This window comes from Cajanus cajan, chromosome 2 (assembly GCF_000230855.2).
Source record: "Cajanus cajan strain Asha chromosome 2, NIPB_CcT2T_4, whole genome shotgun sequence".
Classification (NCBI taxonomy): domain Eukaryota; kingdom Viridiplantae; phylum Streptophyta; class Magnoliopsida; order Fabales; family Fabaceae; genus Cajanus; species Cajanus cajan.
The window spans coordinates 38,895,980-38,916,937 of record NC_138518.1 but is presented as its reverse complement, the minus strand read 5'-3'; the positions used below and the strand labels follow the sequence as shown (position 1 = coordinate 38,916,937).

Genomic DNA, 20,958 nt, shown 5'->3' with positions numbered 1-20,958 from the left:
TCTGTTCGGCGAGCTCAGGCTTTCGCAGGATTTGCTTGATAGGGTAGTCAGTTTTGACTACCACCTGGTGACTCTGGAAGTAGGGTCGGAGACGCCGAGCTGCGTTGACAAGTGCTAGTGCCAGCTTCTCGATCATTTGGTACCGCTTCTCCGCGTCTTGGAGGACTCGACTGATGAAGGAGATTGGTGTCTACACTTTTTGGTGCTATTGTACTATTACTGCGCTGATAGCGCTTTCTGCCACGGCCAAGTAGAGGAGGAGGTCAGTTTTGTGATCCGGCCTCTGTAGGATCGGCGGAGTCGTGAGGAAGGTTTTGAAGCTTCGAAAAGCTTCTTCACACTGATCCGTCCACTGAAAGTCTTTTGGCTTCCGTAGCAGCGTGAAGATCGGTCCGGCCTTCTCCGCAAGTTTGGGGATGAAACGGGACAGTGAGACTAACCACCCGGCTAGTCGTTGGACCTCTTTTACCGTTTGCGGACTTTGCATCTGGATGATGGCTTTACATTTCTCGGGGTTGGCCTTGATTCCTCTGCTAGTGATCATGAAGCCGAGGAACTTTCCTCCCTGGACGCCGAAGACGCACTTGTAGACACCCAATTTCGTCCGGGGGGCATACAAACAAGATAGGACATCATAGGGCCCAAAAACCCAAATTAACTTTTTTTAGTGGCTCGGAACGGGCCGTTCTCGAATTGGAACGAGCCGTTCCAAGGCTTCTCAATGGCCTAAAAATTTTTATCTAGAACGGGTCGTTCTAGACCAGAACGGGCCGTTCCAAAACCAAACAAATGGCCTAAAATCTGTACCCCAGAACGGGCCGTTCTGAAATCAGAACGGGCTGTTTTGGTTCCCCGGAACGGGCCGTTCTGATTTCAGAACGGGCCGTTCTAGGGTACGAAAATGGTACATAACGTTTGGATTTGGAACGGGCTGTTCCAAATCCAGAACGGGCCGTTCCGGCCCACATCTGATGCCTATAAATAGGAATCTTGGCCACAGTTTCAAGGGACCTCCAAAATTTTGTCCAAAGCTCCATAGATCTCGAAATTTCTCCCTTTTTTTCTCTCTCTCTCTCTTATTATACTTCTTGAGTTTTGTGAGGCTTATTGTAGTGTGAAAGGTTGTTACGAGGTATTACTCATCAATCTCTTGTTTTATCTTTCTCTTCTTTTATTTTACATATTACTATAATAAACGCAATTATGTAGATATTTTAGGGGTTTACCGTGTAATTTAAATTTCAAGCATGTAAATAGTAATTCATAAAGGGGATCTAATATTTAATTTATTATTTCTTATCTCATTAACTTCATCATAGGGTACCGATTGAGGGCGTTGTAGGGGTGCTTAATACCTTCCCTACATGTAACCGACCCCCGAACCCAATTCTGGTTATCAAGACCATTATTGGACTTTTAAAAAACCTTTTGTTTTTCCAATGTTTTGAGTAAAACATTGGTGGCGACTCCATAGAAACTATTTTCAAAACCATTAATTAAGGATTAGTCTGGTGTCCGGGCATTCTTTAATTATTGAGATCTTTAAAATGATGTCTAAACCATTAGTCGCAAGATCGGAAAAATCTGGGTTGCGACAGATGGCGAATCCACTGGGGAAGTTTAAAGAGGGTCAGGCCCATTTAATTGATGAAGTTAATAACATAAAAATAATAATTTAAATATTTTTCCCCTTTACTTTATTTGCTTTATTTGTTTAGCTTTAATATCTGTTTCTTTGCTTATTTAAATTGCGCACTTGTTTGAAATAAAATTGTATACAAACCTTTGCACACAACAGTTCCCCCTACACCCGGGGGCATGATGGTATTAACCATACGGAGTGGTTGACGTACGACCGGCCCAAGTTTGGCCTTGGAGCCTGCGAGCCATGTCAGAAATCACACTCAAGGTGATAACCGGTTACTCTAGCCTGAAATACTGCGACAGACCTTAGAGTTTGTCAGGTGACGGCGACATAGATACTGGGTCCCTATAATGGTGGCACCTTGGGGGCCTTAAAGACCAGTGAGATTAGAACCGTCCTATACAATACACTTTTCTTGACAGGGACCACAGACCAAGGATTTGAACACAATCGTTCGTGGGTGTACGTTGATTGAGCATATGTGTGTGCATTTGTTTGTACTATTTCTTCTAATAAGAGTGGATTGAAATTTTAAAATAAGCAAACAGATAATAATAAAATAATAAAAACTAATAATAAACATTTTATACCCTTTCGTACATTCTTAGGTCAGCATTTCATTAACATCATATAGATAGTTTCCTTTTTGCAAAAAAAAAAATCAATAAAAGAAGTCTCTTATTTACCATGCATCATTCCTTTTTAGATAATAGAAGCATGATAAAGATTAGGCAAAAAAAAGATGACATGCATTCTAGATTAACTCATTAATTTCATTCATTTTATTTTATTAGCTAAGGAGGATTAGGTTGTCGTATGTATAGGAAGTTAAGAAAAGTGAATGCTCTAATATATAACAGTGTTTGCACTTTAAAGAAAAAAAAAACAAATCATCTTTAAAGTACTATGGTTTGACCCTTACTTTGATATGTTTGTTGAAGTAAGTTTTCTGAGAATCTAATACAGATTCTCGCTCAATACTGTCAAAATCTATTTGAGCATTCACAGATAAACAAATCAATGAGACTGATATTTATTTTTCTTAACTTTCTCTACATGTTTGCATTACATTCATTTAGAACATATCCCTCCTTGTAAAAGAATAAATGAGAATAAAAAAGGAAATTAACCTATGTGCGTTAGTCAAAAATAATGGAAAATAAGCCATGCATAAAGAGTTTAAGGTAAAGAACTCCACAATCATTAAGACGTCAACTCTTGCCTGAAAGCAAATAAAGCCATGTCGTGCAACTGTGAAATCCAAGCGCAATAGGAATGGACGAACCCACACTCCTAACGAGTTGCAAGCTAAGTAAGAGAACTTAAGGAGGACGAATCCCTCAAAAGGCACAGTGAATAGAGCTTTCCTGAAAGATGATTTCAACAAAGAGAGGCATTGCTTGTTAAGAAGTTGCTAGAATGAAAACCCGCAAAGGGCATAAAAAAAAACAAAGGCAATGTTTGTTCGAGTTGAAAATCGAGAGACAGCTTGAATGTTCCTTTTGAGAAACAAGACCCCATGGAAAGCTCTATCATCGCTTCTACCTGTTCCCACCTCTTAGGAAAGACTCAAGATATGGATTGGCAACACCTTCATGAGAGAAGAAGCTAAAGGACCTCCCTACACTAGATCTTCTAAAGTGCCACATCCAAGCAAGTGTGGGACTAGCCCTACAGTCTGACAACCTAGGCCTCTCTAAGGGGCAACCTCCTTCTACTCCTCTATGTATGAATCACGAACTCGGGGCATGCCCGGGCCCTCGAGCTACATTAAAGGGGCACGTGTAAATTGAAAATTCCATTTTAATGCCATACACTTTTCTACTTCATTTCTCTTCTCCTTTTTATCTACTCTAAGCCTCGTGAACAAACCTTAAATGAACAAGTACATTTGAAATAAGGACGTCATTAGAAACAATGGCTTTATACACCATAAAAAAAACACATAAAGATCAATCAAATTGGGCATGACTTGTGGGTAAAAGTCCAAATGAAATCAGCGCAAGGGGCATCCCCCTTTAATGAAGGAATGAAAGATGATCACAAATGCTGCAAAGACAAAAGCCTGGCAGGAAACCCACTAAGGGGGCTGCGCAAAAATTAGGGCAAGGTCCACTAGGAGACTCACAAACAAAAAGAGTAGCCTAGGCAAAAGGGAGGATCAAAAGAAAATGTCCGCTAGGGAACACATCTCAAGTAACCTAAGCAAAAGTTAGGACAAAGCAGCATCACGAGCTGAAAACTGAAAGGCGGCTCGAGAAGATCATTTAATCAATATGCAATCCCAAGTCATCGCTTAACTTTGAAGGAAATAATAAGCCAACGTGGAAAATGATTTCCTCACTTTGAATGTGCTTGTTCACCAGCCTAAACCACTAGCCTACCTCGACCAGCCATTCTTCTAAAATCATTTTGGAAAAAAAAATCCTTTCTAACAAAACTTCTGCAAAAAAAATACATGTATACATCCTCTTCCTCTCTTTCCTCTTGACCTATATGGCATTAAGATAAATTTGAGAGATACACGGAGTATGCACAGTGAATACTCACAAGGAAAAGATGGAGGTGTCCTAGAACAGAGTCTAGGTACACCTGATCTAAGGGCTAACATATCACATCCGATGCAAGCGAGAGGGCTGAAACTACACAAACCTCAGGTTCAAGAAGCAACACTGAATTCGACAGGGCTAAAGGCTAACATTCCATGTCATTGATCAATGCGCATAGATTAATTTCTTGAAAGTAAAAATAAATTTGCATTTTAAGCATTAACATAGAAGCATCATTGCATAACATGCATATGGCACAAGCGTGCACAAAAGGGTATAAGTTTATTTATAAAAAAAAAAAAAAAGAAATCCAATCCATTTCTACTTTTCATTTTCGTTTGCATTCTTGCATTCTTTGTGTGTCTATCCATCACTTCTTGGAGGAATCAAGAGGTCGAAGCACTCGTAAAAAAGATCAACAGCTAGAGAGTACCTTAAGAGCCAAGATCATGTCAAAAAAAAAAAAACCTAGCCCCAACAAGGGCATTCCATACAAGTGGTTTTATATAGCCACCAAGAAAAGAAAGACACATCAATAGCAAGATGGGATAGAACCAGACGAGGAAGAATAATCAAGCCTATAAGCATGAAGAGGCCATCGCGCCTTACTCCTTAACTAAATGAAGGATGATCCAAAAAATGCCAAGACAAGGAATGACTTCCTAACTAAAGCCAGGAGCGGCTTCCAAAATAATACTCATCAATAAAGATTCAGCAAATAATGTCATCGTGGGATGAGATCCCTCCACCAATGATGACAATAAAGAGCAAAAGCAACAACATGAAAAAAGGCAAGCTTCGTAAATGTTGAAAAAGCCGAAACAATTTATAAAAATGGCAGAAAAAGGCAAGCTTCAAACATGAAAGAGCCGAAGCTAAAAAAAATGAAATTCAAAAAATCTACCACAACCAAACGCCTGGAGAGGCATCACAATAATCACCTTGACAAGAACAACACCAAACTCCTACCAACCATCCCACAATGAAGGTGCCTGGAGAGGCATCACAATACTCACGTGGTAGGGGCAACACTGGAATCCCTGCCAGCCATCCACTTCTCTACCCAACAACACAGGGGCACAACAAACATCTCTTGCCCATCCACCTAGGGGCAGTCTTTCATCAACAATCAAACAATCAATCATCGAAAGGACTCAACATTGCGCCTGGAGAGGCATCACAATACTCACATGGTAGGGTCAACACTAGAATCCCTGTCACCCATCAACTCCTTTGCCCACCATCACAAGGGCACCACCTACTAGTAATCCTCGTCTTCATCAGACGTCCTCCAAAAAAATAGGGGGGGCAATCACATTATTATCATTAGCAGGCAGCCTAGAGAGGCCAGGCATAATAATACTCATCATTGACTCCTTCGCCCACCATCACAAGGGCACCACCTACCAGCAATCCTCGTCTACATCAGACGTCCTCCCAAAGAAAAGGGGAATCACATCATCATCGTCAGCAGGCAGCCTGGAGAGGCCAAACATAATAATACTCATCATTTACTCCTTTGCCCACCATCACAAGGGCACCACCTACCAGCAATCCTCGTCTTCATTAGACGTCCTCCCATAGAAAAAGGGCAATTGCATCATCAGCATCAGCAGGCAGCCTAGAGAGGCTAGGCATAATAATACTCAGCATTCAGTAGGCGGCCTGGAGAGGCAGGCATAATAATACTCAACATCAGCAGGGGGCCTGGAGAGGCCAGGCATAATAATACTCAGCATCAGCAAGCGGCCTGGAGAGGCCAGGCATAATAATACTCAACATTAGCAGGCGACCTGGAGAGGCAGACATAATAATACTCATCGTTCAGCAGGCGGCCTGGAGAGGCTGGCACAATAATACTCACAATATTAGCAGGCGGCCTGGGGAGGCCGGCACAACAATACCCACAATATCAGCAGGCGGCTTGGAGAGGCCAACATAACAATACTCAACATCAGCAGGTTGAAGAACCGGATCTCCACCTCACTATCACAAGAGAAACAATGGAGCTTCTACTCGAAGACTAAAGATCAGGTGTACAGTTTGTCAACCTTGTTACCCAATAGAGTATGCAATCAATTCTCAACTGCTCTAAAGGGTGAGGATACAAGCAAATACATTTGTCCAAGGGAAGCAACGTAGAAGCATTAACACAGAGAAGAGAAGAAGACTCAGACGAAATGTCTACGTCTTTACTTGCCTTTGGAAAAGCAACACAGCTATTCCAAAGGACAAGTAAAGAGGGGCAGCTGTAGACACCCAATTTCGTCCGGGGGGCATACAAACAAGATAGGACATCATAGGGCCCAAAAACCCAAATTAACTTTTTTTAGTGGCTCGGAACGGGCTGTTCCAAAATTGGAACGGGCCGTTCCCAAGTCCGGAACGGGCCGTTCTCGAATTGGAACGGGCTGTTCCAAGGCTTCTCAATCGCCTAAAAATTGTTATCTGGAACGGGCCGTTCTAGACCAGAATGGGCCGTTCCAAAACCAAACAAATGGCCTAAAATCTGTACCCCAGAACGGGTTGTTCTGAAATAAAAACGGGCCGTTTTGGTTCTCCGGAACGGGCTGTTCTGATTTCAGAACGGGCCATTCTAGGGCACGAAAATGGTACATAACGTTCAGATTTGGAATGGGCCGTTCCAAATCCAGAACGAGCCGTTCCGGCCCACATCTGATGCCTATAAATAGGAATCTCGGCCACAGTTTCAAGGGACCTCCAAAATTTCGTCCAAAGCTCCATAGAGCTCAAAATTTCTCCCTTTTTTTTCTCTCTCTCTCTCTCCTATTATACTTCTTGAGTTTTGTGAGGCTTATTGTAGTGTGAAAGGTTGCCACAAAGCACCTAAAACCTCCATAGTTGAAGATCCAATAAAGCTTGTTACGAGGTATTACTCATCAATCTCTTGTTTTATCTTTCTCTTCTTTTATTTTACATATTACTATAATAAATGCAATTATGTAGATATTTTAGGGGTTTACCGTGTAATTTAAATTTCAAGCATGTAAATAGTAATTCATAAAGGGATCTAATATTTAATATTATTTCTTATCTCATTAACTTCATCATAGGGTACCAATTGAGGGCGTTGTAGGGGTGCTTAATACCTTCCCTACACGTAACTGACCCCCGAACCCAATTCTGGTTATCAAGACCATTATTGGACTTTTAAAAAACCTTTTATTTTTCCAATGTTTTGAGTAAAACATTGGTGGTGACTCCATAGAACCTATTTTCAAAAACATTAATTAAGGATTAGTCTGGTGTCCGGGCATTCCTTAATTAATGAGATCTTTAAAAAGATGTCTAAACCATTAGTCGCAAGATCGAAAAAATCTGGGTTGCAACAACACTTCTCCGGGTTGAGGTGCATGTTGTGTCTCTGGATCTGGGCGAACACCTCGACAAGGTCGGTAGCATGGTCTATTGACGAGGTGGTCTTGACCACCATGTCGTCGACGTAGACCTCCATGTTCCACCTGATCTTGTGACACCCTCTACCCCAACATACATATACAGTAATTATAAAAAAATAGAATTTTTCATCAATAAAAATCAAATTTCCAACCACATAAGGGTAAAGAGTTCACATTCATAAACTTAATCCAAATAACATGCCAGTAAAATTACAAAGAAATAAAACTGAATTTTCCAAAATAATTTAATAAGAACATTTTAAACTAATCCTATCTATGTCTCGATGTCACATGTCCTATCAGAGCAAAACCCAACATAGAAGCCTAAGCTTCATCACCAACATCCTCAGCCTCACGCTGATGATCACCTGTATATCAAACAAGAGAAACAACACAAAAGAAGGGAGTGAGAAACATCTCACTCTGGCTCACGGTGTAGGAACGCACACCGGATAGCCAAACACAAATAATACAGTTTCCTCATAGATCAATCAACAACAATAGTTTATTCAATCATCCAAGTCATACAAATAGTAATTTATCATCATTTAATAATAAGGATGCACATGCATGGACACGGACTTCACATTATCATGCATGTGGCGCCAGTAAAACATCACATGGCATATTGTCGCTAGCAATACACGAAGAGTAGTCTAGGAGTACATGCCGGGTCACACCCTCTGCGCACTCTCACTAGAAGGATATACTACCAAAGTCTCGTCGGGATAGCTAAGCCGCGCAAGATACATCCCATGCACACAATGGGTGAGACTGGGACTTCCAAACCGAGCTATCCCCAAGGACTAATCCCCAAAGCTTTTACACTAGGGGGCCTTCTCTGGCGGTGTATTCCATATCGTACCCTTAAAACATTTATGCAAATGATGCATGTCAAACAAGACTCTATGCATTAACACATATCACATTTTCATGTCTCATTCCCATATCACATTATCATGTCTCAACATATCTCATCATCACATCTCCTCATTATATTTCATCATCACATCTCATCATTACATTTCATCATCACATTCGCATTATCACATCATATTCACAATTTTCACAGAGCACTTTTATTCATATCAGAACTCATCTATTTGCAAAAGTAAACATATATTAATACATCTCATACAACAATGAATACAACAGAATAACCAGAAGCTAAAACAGAAACTATTAGAAATATGTCTGTTTCTCATAGGGTTCCCACAGGAACCCACAGAGCACTCTAATTCATATCAAAACTTGTTTATTTAATAAATTAGACACATATTTACGCTCAGCAAATATCAAGAAACACAACAGAAAACTCAAAAGGTAAAATAGAAAACATTTATATTTTGTCTGTTTTCTTATAGGGTTTCCCGTAGAAACCCATAGAGCACCCTAATTCATATCAAAAATTGTTTATTTAATAAATTAAACACATATTTATACATTACATTCAACAAGAAATACAATAGAGCAATCAGATAGCAAAACAGAAAACATTCCTATTTTGCCTGCTACTCATAGGGTTCTCTCAAGAACCCACAGAGCGTTCTAATTTATGCAATAAACATTTAAAATAAGACAATTCACGTATATAATTATTATCACAATTAATTTACTCATACAAGCATCAATGCACTCCCTTAGGATTTCCCGTAGGAACCCATAGAAGTACCAAATTCCACAATCATAGTCTAAACAAGTTTTTATTCATACACGCATATTAATTAAGTAATTGGAACATACAAGACAAATATGACATACAACAAACACAGGATTGGGGCCAATCCCACTACCCAGCATACAATCCCACACCCAGAGCGAGGTTTCTCACTCCCCCCCTTACCTCGATAAGCAGAGCCGAATCTTGTTGGTCACCCCCTCTAGGTTCCCCTTCGTCTTCAGAGAGAAAGGAGGAAAAAGATAAGAAAGTGAAAAAATGAGTTTTAGAGAGTGCAAAACGCTTTATTTATAGGCATCAGGCCGCGGCCAGAACGGCCCGTTCCGAATCCGAAACGGCCCGTTCTGGGCACATAGAATATGTACAAAAGCCTCTCCCAGAACGGCCCGTTCCAAAACCAGAACAGCCCGTTCTGGGGTTTTCGGAACGGCCCGTTCCAAGGTGGAACGGCCCGTTCTGAGTTAATAACATGTTCTTAAAAACGACATCCGGAACGGCCCGTTCCGAAAGTGGAACGGCCCGTTCCAGAACTATGAAAATCCAAGTTTGCTAATTAATAAATAAATAAATAACACATATATATATATATATATCAAAATAAAACATCAATACAATTTAAAACATGATTTTCTTTAAATAATAATTATAACAAAATATCATAATTAATAATATTATACAAAATAATTTTCATAAATGATTATTATTAAAAACCTTTAAAAATTCAATCAAACACATTTAATTAATCAAAATAATTATAAGGAAATAATTTTTATAAATACAAAAATAAATAATAATTATGCGTAGTATTAGTAAAAAAATTCGGGGTGTTACAGATCTGCTGGTGGAAAACCTTATCCATCAGCTGCTGGTAAGTTGCCCCTGCGTTTTTGAGACCGAAGGGCATCACCCGGTAGCAGTAGTTGGCGTGGTCAGTGATGAAGGATGTATGCACCTCGTTGAGTGGGTACATCATTATCTGGTTGTACCCAGAGTAGGCCTAGAGGAAACTGAGGAGGGCGTGCCCGGACGCTCCGTCGACCAGCCTGTCAATGCTCGACAAGGGGTATGAGTCCTTGGGGCATGCTTTGTTCAAGTCGGTGTAGTCGACGCACATGCGCCACTTCCCCGAGCTCTTCTTCACTAGGACCACATTTGCCAGCCATGTGGTGTATCTGACCTCACGGATGAAGCCAGCATTCAACAATTTCTGTGTCTCAGTGATGATGGCCTTCCGCCTTTCACTGCCGACCTTCCTCTTCCTCTAGGTCACTGGCCTTGATTCCTTATGTATCGCTAACCTGTGACAGATGAAGTCAGCGTCTATACCTGGCATGTCGTCGCTGGACCAGGCGAAGAGGTCCGCATTCTGGAGGATCTCAGCTTCGAGTTGCTGTCGTAATTCTGGACTCAACTGTCTGCTGATTTTTGTGCACTACCCGGGAAGTTTCCCTATCTGGAGGTCGTCCAGCTCGTCAATTGGGCTCGGCCGCTCATCATGGGAATCGGACCTCGGGTCGAGATCGGTGATTTCCACGTGGGTGATGTGAGCCACGGTGGGGGGATCCTTCTTGCTTGGCTCGCCGGACGAGGAGATCTTCAAACTCTCGGCATAGCATTGTCGAGCTTTCTTCTGATTCGCTTTGACGGAGATGATTTTACCGTCACTTCCTGGGAACTTCATAGTGAGGTGTGGAGGGGACATCACTACTCCAAGCTGATTCAACGTGGGTCTCCCAATGATGATGTTATAGGAGGTGTTGGCTTCCACAACGAGGTATCAGACCATGATTCTCCTTGTGTCCGGAGAGATTCTGAAGGTGGTTAGCAGGTCCACGTATCCCCGAGTGTGCACTCGCTCTCCTGCAAAATTGACTAGGGGTTCTGTGTGAGGTTGGATGAGAGAATGGGGGATGTCTAACCTGAGGAAGGTCAGCCAATACAGGACATCTGCCGAGCTCCCCTGGTCTATCAGTGTCTTGTGCACCTCCCAATTGGCTACCTCCACGGCTATGACCATGGGATCATCCTGGTTGGGACTGACGCTGGTATAGTCGTTATCGGTGAAGGTGATCAGTGGTGAACTTTGGTGTGAAGCCGAGGTAGCGGAATGGACAGTGTTGATATTGCGCAGGTGTCTCTTCCAGGCTGAGCTGGTGGAACCTCCCCCTGCAAAGCCACCTGCAATTGTATTGATAACTCCCCGTAAGGAAGCTGATCCTGTTTCTTGGCTTACCTCGGCTTGCACTGCTCTGCCGGCATGCTGCTGAGAGCCAGAGGGTTGGTCCGTGCAAGCTCCTGAACCACGGCCTCTGCCTCGTCCTCGTCCACCATAGCCTCCTCGGTGACCCTGTTGTCGGTGGACATATTGGCCGAGGTGGCCCGCCTAGATGAGTTCTTCAATACGGTCCCAGAGTGAGCAACACTCCTTAGTGGTGTGACCGTGATTTCTGTGGTACCGACAGTGCTTGGATTTTTCGGTATTGTTGGGGGTGTGACCTGGTAATGGCAGGGTGAGCAGGTTGTTGTTGTTGGCCTCCTCTAGTATGTGTACGCGGGGCGCGTTCAGGGGAGTGTAGAAGTCATATCTCCCCCTTTGTTTTCCCTAGCCGACTTCTTGAACTGGTTATCATTGTTGACCTTGATTTTGTCTTTGTGGCCCTGTTCTGGCTTAATTGGTCCTTTACCATGAACCTGGTCACGGAAAACAGAGTGCTCCTCCATCTGGATGTAGCCCGTTGCCCGGGCGCGAAGCTCGTCCATGTCATGAGGAGCCTCACGGCATAGGCTGTCGACAAAGAGCCCAGGCTTGAGTGCCATGAGCATGGCATGTAGGGAGACCTCGGGGTTCAGGTTTCTGATCTTAACCGAGGTGGCCACAAATCGCTCCATGAACGCCCGAAGTGGCTCGTCATGGTTCTGTCTGAGACTGGCCAGGGCGGCCGAAGTGATGTGGTGAGGTCGGCTCGTTGCATACTGCACTGTGAATCGCCTGACCAGAGTGCTGAAGCTGTCGATTGACTCAGCGGGAAGCTGGGTGTACCAGTTGAGTGTGGCCCCCTTGAGCGAGGTCGGAAAAACCCTACACAAAATAGCCTCATTGTTAGTGTAGAGGTTTACCTGTGTCGTATACAGGCCGATGTGCTCATCGGGGCCCGTCGTGCCATCGTAGCAATCGAGGTGGAGAGGCTTCCACCCTTGAGGGAGTGGTGTCTCCATGATGCCATTCACAAAGGGATGACGGCAGAAAGTTGTTTGACCCCCTGTGATATGTGTTGGGGCCTTGCTGACTTCATGGGCCGACTTGTTTGTCGGCGCGTGAGACCGATGCGCGACAGGTCGTGGAGTCGGTGCCCTAGTCGCGGTCCGGGGCTGAGAGACCAAATGCTTTTCTTCCTCGTGGAAGTTGCTTGCTTCAGGAGGATGATTGGAGGGGCGTCGAGGGAGCTGGGCGCGAATTCGCTCATTTTTAGCTCGTAGTGTCGCTAGGTCAGCTTCATTGGCGGTCCGCATTGCAGCTAGGTCGGTTTCGTGCTTGGCACGCATGTTTTGCAGATCGGCATCGTGTTGTTGTCGCATCTGTTCGACCTATTCGATCAGCCTTCTCAATGTCGCTTCGTTATCCATGGTGGTTGTGTGATCTGCATCATCTGTTGCGCATCTACTATGGCTTCTGGTGAATACCATAAGCGTGGCCGATAAGAGCTGTCTTGATCGGCCCCATGGTGGGCGCCAAATGTTCTTACCAGAGATCTACTGTAGAGATGATCCTCCGAGTAAGATTGGTGAACCTCCTTTGTTGGTATGCTTGGTGCTCCAAGATGGGGGTGGTACCTGCAAAAGAGACTCCGATGCCAAAGTTAGGATTTGTATGAGTGTATCTCCCGTATAAGTAATGCACGTACCTTAGTGTGAATTAGGGTTGCATTGGGCCTTGGGCCCGAGATCAGTTATGATTTAATTAGGTAACGGATCTCGTCTAGACCGAGATCTCCTGAGATCAGTTATGATCTAGTTGGATTGCGGATCTCGTCTAGGCCAAGGTCTCCAAATGCGTGTTCCGAGGTCGTTATGCTCTGTGATGCCGAGCAGGGAGCTCGGCTCGCGGTACGGATAGTACATAAATTATATTTAAAATTTGTATAAATAAATATTCTTAAATATATAAATTATATATTTTTTTGACAATAACATCTAAATTATATTTTAGATTTATGATAAATAATTTAGATTATAGCATGATATTATTTTTATTTATTGATAATTTCTGATAAAAAAATTTAGATTATAGCATGATATTATTTTTATTTATTGATAATTTATTTTAAAAATATTAAATTTAATTCATAAATAATAATGATAAATAATATTCAAATTAGAAAATAGATTAAAAAAAATCTCTAAAAACCTTTTAATTAAAAAAAAGTTCCTAAAATCACTTTCACACAACATAAAAATTTGTGTTTAATATATGAGTTGATTGTTAAGTACAATTTCAAAAAATAATTTTATTTTATTTGAATGAAGTGAGTTACTCAATGATATGAATTTGATTAGTTATTTTGAAGTACATAAATTCCCTAAATGATATCTTTTTTTTTTCTCAGGCTTAATTACATTTTTGTCATCTTATAATATCAAATCAATAATTTTGGTCTCTCTAATTTTAATTTTGCAATTTTAGTCTTTCAATCATTTTGACTCCTTCATTAAATATTTATCCATTGATTGTTAAAATTATAATATTACTAATTTGATGCTAAACAAATAAGATAACTATTAATATTTAATAATATTCAGCCTAAATTTCACTTTTAATTCTTATTTTTATCTCATAAAATAATATGAAAACAAAAAGTGTTATTTAGCCTAAATAATATTAAATATTAATTATCATGTCATTTATCTAATATTATGTTATGACAAGGATTATAATTTTAACATTTAACAGAAGAATGTGTAATAGGGGAATTGAAATTGCGAATTTTAAAATTGAGAAACTAAAATTATCGAATATAAAATTAAAAAACTAAAATTGTGACTTCAATATTCGTCTATAAATTAAACGAGCCATGCTCGTAGCAAGGCGTCAGAAAACACACACCCACAATACCTCACACGCACTCCTTAGCCTGTGTATAAGGCACACCGTGCATACGAGACAGCTTTGGGTATGATTTCTCGACCACCTTTCTTTTTCTTTTTTAGCGTAGCGTAGCATAGCGTAGCATAACATAGTCTAGTGTAGTGTAGTCATTTGAACATGTTTCGTTATCCTTAGGAATTGTAATTCTGTTACCATTTAATGAAGGATATGATTTTTGTAGTCAATATACATGTCATCTGTTCAATTCACGTTAATTCTTACATGCATGAAATTGATTGTATAATTAGCATAGATCTTCTGATGTGCTAAACAAGCATAGATCTTCTTATGTGCGAAAACTAGCATAGATCTTCTGACGTGCTCAAACAACGAGCATAGATCTTCTGACGTGTTGAAACAACACCCTAATTTATGAACTTTATTTGTTGCTTTTACGATTTTATTTTTTCATTGAAAGTCTTCGATTCTGTCACGTCACGAACACGCACAAATTCAAATCATGCTAGTTCGAATAAAAAGAACCTACGAACGAAATCCTCCACAAACAAATTAGCACGCCCAGTGGGACCCGTTTGGTGCACTTCATTGAACTAATTGAACTAGTTTTGTGTGTGTTTAATTTTTATGAAACTTAGAAGTGGGAGAACTATGTCTACATCTAGCAGAAGAGATGTGCTTAATGAAGAACAGGGTAATAGAGAAAATCAGAATACAAATCAAGAAAATGTGCCAAATGAGACCAGGGGGCAATGTCTCCACCTCCTGTAAATATTTCGAACTCCGCGGGATTTTTGAATGCGTCACAAGAAATGGTGAACGCTACCGCGAATACCCATGGGGGATGCCTCCGAATTGGAGAAGTACCCAGCCCATGAGCGTAGAAATGCCAATACCATATTCTGGGCACAATCCTCAAATGCAAATATCATCATATGGGTATAATGCAGCCCCAAATGGGATGGACTTTATCATGCACGATCCTCACTAGCATGTTGGCACAAGCCAAGAAGGGTCGTTGGTTCGACAAAGTAATTATATACCCACGGGTATAAGCAGTGAAGCCATGATAGCCCTTCAATAACAAATGGATCATAGTAACCACGATATGGTAAATTTGTTGTCTACACAAATGCACAACATACTCACACCCCTATACGAGATGATGAGAAAAATAGGAGATAAAATTAATGATAATCGGCTCTCGAGAGAAACAAGTGTGAATCTGAATGGCCTCGAAAATTCGACCGTCAATGAGACGAATATTCGAGAGATTAGAAATCGTATCCATCTCAATCAAGGGGGACCTCTAAGAAATGTCAAGGAAAATTTGGATCATATAGTCGAGAGGGTACTGAATAGGCATGGATTTGAAACAGGACAAAATGAGCACCCTTACTTTGTATCTGCCTTTCCTGACTATATTACCCAATCTGAGCTACCCAGGGGGACGAAAGTCCCGAAATTCTCAAAATTTGCAGGGGAGTTAGGTGAATCCACCGTGGAACATATAGCGAGATATTTAGTCGAGTGTGGAGACCTAGTGGGTAATGAATATCTAAAAATGAAATATTTTCCAAGTTCACTAACCAAACATACTTTTACGTGGTTTACGACTTTGCCACCTGTCGCAACCCGAAAATTTTCAATCTCGCGACTAATGGTTTAGACATCCTTTTAAAAGTCTCATCAATTAAGAAATGCCCGGACACCAGACTAATCCTTAATTAATGGTTTTGAAAAATGAGTTCATGGAGTTGCCACCAATGTTTTACTCAAAACATTGGAAAAATAAAATATTTTTAAAAATCCAATAATGACCTTGATAACCAGAATTGGGTTCGGGGGTCAGTTACATGCAGGGAAGGTATTAAACACCCCTACAACGCCCTTAATTGGTACCCTATGATGAAGTTAACATTATAAATGATAATAATATAAATATTAAATCCCCTTTTATTGGTAATTATTTACATGCTTGAAACTTAAATTATACAATTAATCCTGAAATGTCTACATGATTATTTTTATTATAACAATATTATTATAGAGAAGAAATAAATAAAAAAGGAGAAAAATATTAACTGAAATACCTCTTGAATGAGCTCTATTAAATCTTCAAAATAGGAAGATTTTAGGTGCTTTGTGGCAACCCTTCACACGACAATCCCTCACAAAAATCTCAAGAAATACAAAAGAGAGGGAGAGAGAGAAAAAGAGAGAAATTTCGTGCTCTAAGGAGTCTGGACGAAATTTTGGAGTCCTGAGAAATGAGCCCAAGTTTTCTATTTATAGACTTCAGAAAGGGTCCAGAACGGCCCGTTCCAAAATCAGAACGGCCCGTTCTAGATATGGCCGTTGCGTGTAAATTTTACAACTGGAACGGCCTGTTCCGAAATTGGAACGGCCCGTTCCAGAGATAAGATTAACACGTCTTTTGGTATACTGAAACGGCCGTTCCAAAGAAAGGATTTTAGGCCTTTTTCTTAACCTGGAACGACCCGTTCTAGTTTGGGAACGGCCCGTTTCAGTAAAGGTTTTAACCCTTATTTTATAAGCTTAGAACGGCCCGTTCCAATCTTGGAATGACCCGTTCCAATTTAAGGTTTTTGGCCCTTTTAGAAACTTGGAACTACACGTTCCAAATTGGGAACGGCCCGTTCTGGTTTTGGAATAGCCCGTTCCAGTCTTCTAAAATCAGCTTGTTTGGGCTTTTAGGCTCTCTAAAATCCTGTCCCGTTGTTTGCATGCCCCCAGACGAAATTGGGTGTCTACAGCTGCCCCTCTTTACTTGTCTTTTGGAATAATTTTGTTGCTTTTCCAAAGGCAAGTAAAGACGTAGACATTTCATCCGGGTCTTGTCTTTGTCTCTTTGTGTGACGTTTCTACGTTGCTTCTCTTGGATAGGTGTATTTGCTCGTATCCTCACCCTTTAGAGTAGTTGCGTACTCTATTGAGTAACAAGGCTGACAAACTGTACACCTGATTTTCAGTCTTCGAGTAGAAGCTCCATTGTTTCTCTTGTGATAGTGAGGTGAAAATTTAGATCTTCACTCTTGTTTTGATAATAGATACCTTCATGTTGTTTCCTTCGGGTAGACGGTGTTCCCTATATCCTTGCCCCATGGAGCAACTGAGTGTTGGATTGTATGCTCTATTAAGTGTCAAGGATGGTGAACCGAAACATCTAGGCTTCAAGATCCATGTGAATGCCCTATGTCGCTTGCTATGTCCAAATCTTCTCCTTTACTTCAGCAATATAGATGCCCCCACACCATTTCTTTCAGGTAGATGGTGTTTACCTGTATCCTTGTCCCTAAGAGCAACTGAGTGTTGGTTTATATGCTCCATCGGGTGATAAGGATGGTAAACCGAAACATCTAGGCTTCTGGTCTTGATGTAGATACTTCCTACCACTACTGCTTGCTTCATGGTAGTGTGTTCTTTTATTCGTAGCTTGTTGAAAAGGGAGTATATTCTGAGTTCAGCCTCTCCAGGTTAGACTGATATTTAGGGCTTCAGCTGGGCCACTACTAGTTTTGGGGTCTAGCAACCCTTACCTATCTTGTACTAGTTTTAGGGATCTAGCAACCCTTACCGATCTTGTACTAGTTTTGGGGATCTAGCAACCCTTATCGATCTTGTACTAGTTTTAGGGATCTAGCAACCCTTACCGATCTTGTACTAGTTTTAGGGATCTAGCAACCCTTACTGATCTTGTACTAGTTTTGAGGATCTATCAACCTTTTCTGATCATGTACTAGTTTTGGGGATCTAGCAACCCTTACCGATCTTGTACTAGTTTTGAGGATCTAGCAACCTTTTCTGATCATGTACTAGTTTTGGGGATCTAGCAACCCTTACCGATCTTGTACTAGTTTTGAGGATCTAGCAACCTTTTCTGATCTTGTACTAGTATTGGGGATCTAGCAACCCTTACTGATCTTGTACTAGTTTTAGGGATCTAGCAACCCTTACTGATCTTGTACTAGTTTTAAGGATCTAGCAACCTTTTCTGATCATGTACTAGTTTTGGGGATCTAGCAACCCTTACCGATCTTGTACTAGTTTTGAGGATCTAGCAACCTTTTATGATCTTGTACTAGTTTTGGGGATCTAGCAACCCTTACCGATCTTGTACTAGTTTTGAGGATCTAGCAACCTTTTCCGATATTGTACTAGTTTTAGGGATCTAGCAGCCCTTACTGATCTTGTACTAGTTTTAGGGATCTAGCAACCCTTACTAATCTTGTACTAGTTTTAGGGATCTAGCAACCCTTACCGATCTTGTACTAGTTTTAGGGATATAACAACCCTTTCCGATCTTGCACTAGATGTCTTCTTGTGGGTGTTGTGGAATGAAAGACTGCCCCTAAGTGAATGGGCAGGAGATGTTTGAAGTGCCCCTGTGTTGGTGGGCAGAGAAGTAGATGGCTGACAGGGATTCCAATGTTGCCCCTTCCACTTGAGTATTGTGATGCCTCTCCAGGCGCTGATCTTTTCGTAGGAATACTTTTTATTTTCTTAGCTTCGACTTTTTCATGTTTGAAGCTTGCCTTTTTCTGCTATTTTTCTAAATGCTTCGACTTTTTCAACATGTATGAAGCTTGCCTTTTTCAACTCTAGATGCCTTTCAACATGTTGCCTTTTTCTACATGTATGTAAGTGATGTGTTGAAGGGAGTCACCTTGCCCATGATCTAGGCTCACCAAAGGTTAGGCAAAGGAATGTTTAAGATGGGAAAAGGAAACTAGGCGTGATATGGTGAAGGGTGGCGGAAGTGTTTGGGTGCTCAAAGGTTGGCTCACTCCAAAGGTAGATGGAGGCCACTCTAGGGTTCTTACTCTCCAATTGTGGAGATAGGAGAAGGTTAGCCAAAGGTAACCTAGTGACTAAGGAAGGGATGTTGAGGAAAATAATGCTCACTCAATATCATATAATCCAAAGTATTTACAAGGTGTGGTGCATTGGGTATTTATAGGAGTGGGAGGCATCTAGAGTTGCATTTGGAGTATGCATGGCCGAAATTCACAAGGCAAATGCACTCCAAATGAAATGCAAATTAACCCTAGATGCAACTTGGTGGCCAAGGATGGAATCTTTGGGTTTAGATTGGCTATATCTAGGTGCATGATAAGACCATGCAACCTTTGCCCTCCACTTGGGCCTAAGCCTTTCTAACACCAAAAATAGGTCCAAGAACACCAAAAAAGTGTCACCTCCTAATTTTAAACCCTAGCCCAAAATTAAAATCCTAATCATCTAGAGCACCCCATAATACAAGGGTAAAATGGGAAATACAAAAGAAAATAAATCTTATGACTAAGATACCCCAAAATACAAGGGTAAAATTGGAATAAAGCAATAAAATTCTATACTACTCAAATTGGGCCTAGTAGATGGATCCATACATGGTATCTCTCCATTCTCCTAGCCATGAACCATGTGATGGGTCTCACATGAAGTACCAAGGATGGTCCTCCATCATCCCCTCCTTCTTGAGAAGGATTTGACTTCAAATCTTTAAGCTCTTCCATTCCATTGATCCTTCAAAAAGATATGAAACCACAATTAGGGAAGTAAAATACTAAAACTTAGTTATGTAATCCTTAAGTACACAATTTGTTGAATGAAAGTGTTAGGGTCATCGAGGAAGCCAAAAGGCATAACCATATAAGAAAATTTTCAAAAGTTGTGGTGACCCCATGTAATTCATTCATCAAATCGTCTATCTTAGGGATTGGGTGCCTAGATTTTTTTGATGGCTGTCTAAATTGGTGCACATCCTCTATTGCCATCTTTCTTTGGCACCAAAGGAATGAGGATGGCACAAGGGTTAAGGTTCTTTTGAACCTAGCCCTTTTTCTTCAAAGGAAAAATTCTTTTTTTCTTTTCTTTTCTTTTTGTTTTTGTTTTTGCTTTTCTCTTCCTCATCTTTCTTAGCTTTTAATTTGAGTTGGTCCTCATTCACTTGAGAAGGTGATAAAGGACACCACACAAATTTCTTTCCCAAGTGTTGGAAACTTATTTTATTGGTGAGGCCATCATGGATTGTTTGCTTGTCAAATTGCCATGGCCTCCCAAGTAATACATGATTAACCTCCAATGGCACTATGTCACACAAAACTTCTTCTTTATAATTGCCAATGGAGATTGGTATGCTTGCTTGTTGGTTAACTACAATACCTCTCTCCTCATTGATCCATTGTATTCTATAAGGTTTAGGATGAGGTTTTGTAGTCAAAGCTAACTTATCAACCAATCTAGTACTACAACAATTTGAAGTAGACCCACTATCTACAATGAGAGAACAAGTGTTTTCTAGAATCTTGCATTTCGTTTGAAACAAGTTCTCTCTTTGAGATTGGTCAATGCCACTAGGTTGATTGTTAAGAAGCCTTCTAACCAATAGTAAGTCTCCTTCACAAGGTAAAATTTCTTCCTCGGAATCTATGGCTTCTTCTTCACTACTAGAGGAAGAAGAAGTAGCTTCATCAAGGCTACTATAGTGGTCTTGGGCTTTTAAAACCATAGTTTTCTTTGTATAACATTGGGAAGCAATATGT

General features: G+C 40.9%; 1 protein-coding gene across 1 annotated transcript; it reads right to left on the bottom strand.

The window, feature by feature from the left end:
* Positions 1 to 205: 205 nt before the first annotated feature.
* On the bottom strand, positions 206 to 544 carry LOC145954890 (putative mitochondrial protein AtMg00860). Its single transcript, XM_083069578.1, has one exon. It carries the CDS (start codon positions 542 to 544, stop codon positions 206 to 208), a length of 339 nt encoding a protein of 112 aa, XP_082925704.1.
* Between the last annotated feature and the right edge of the window lie 20,414 nt (positions 545 to 20,958).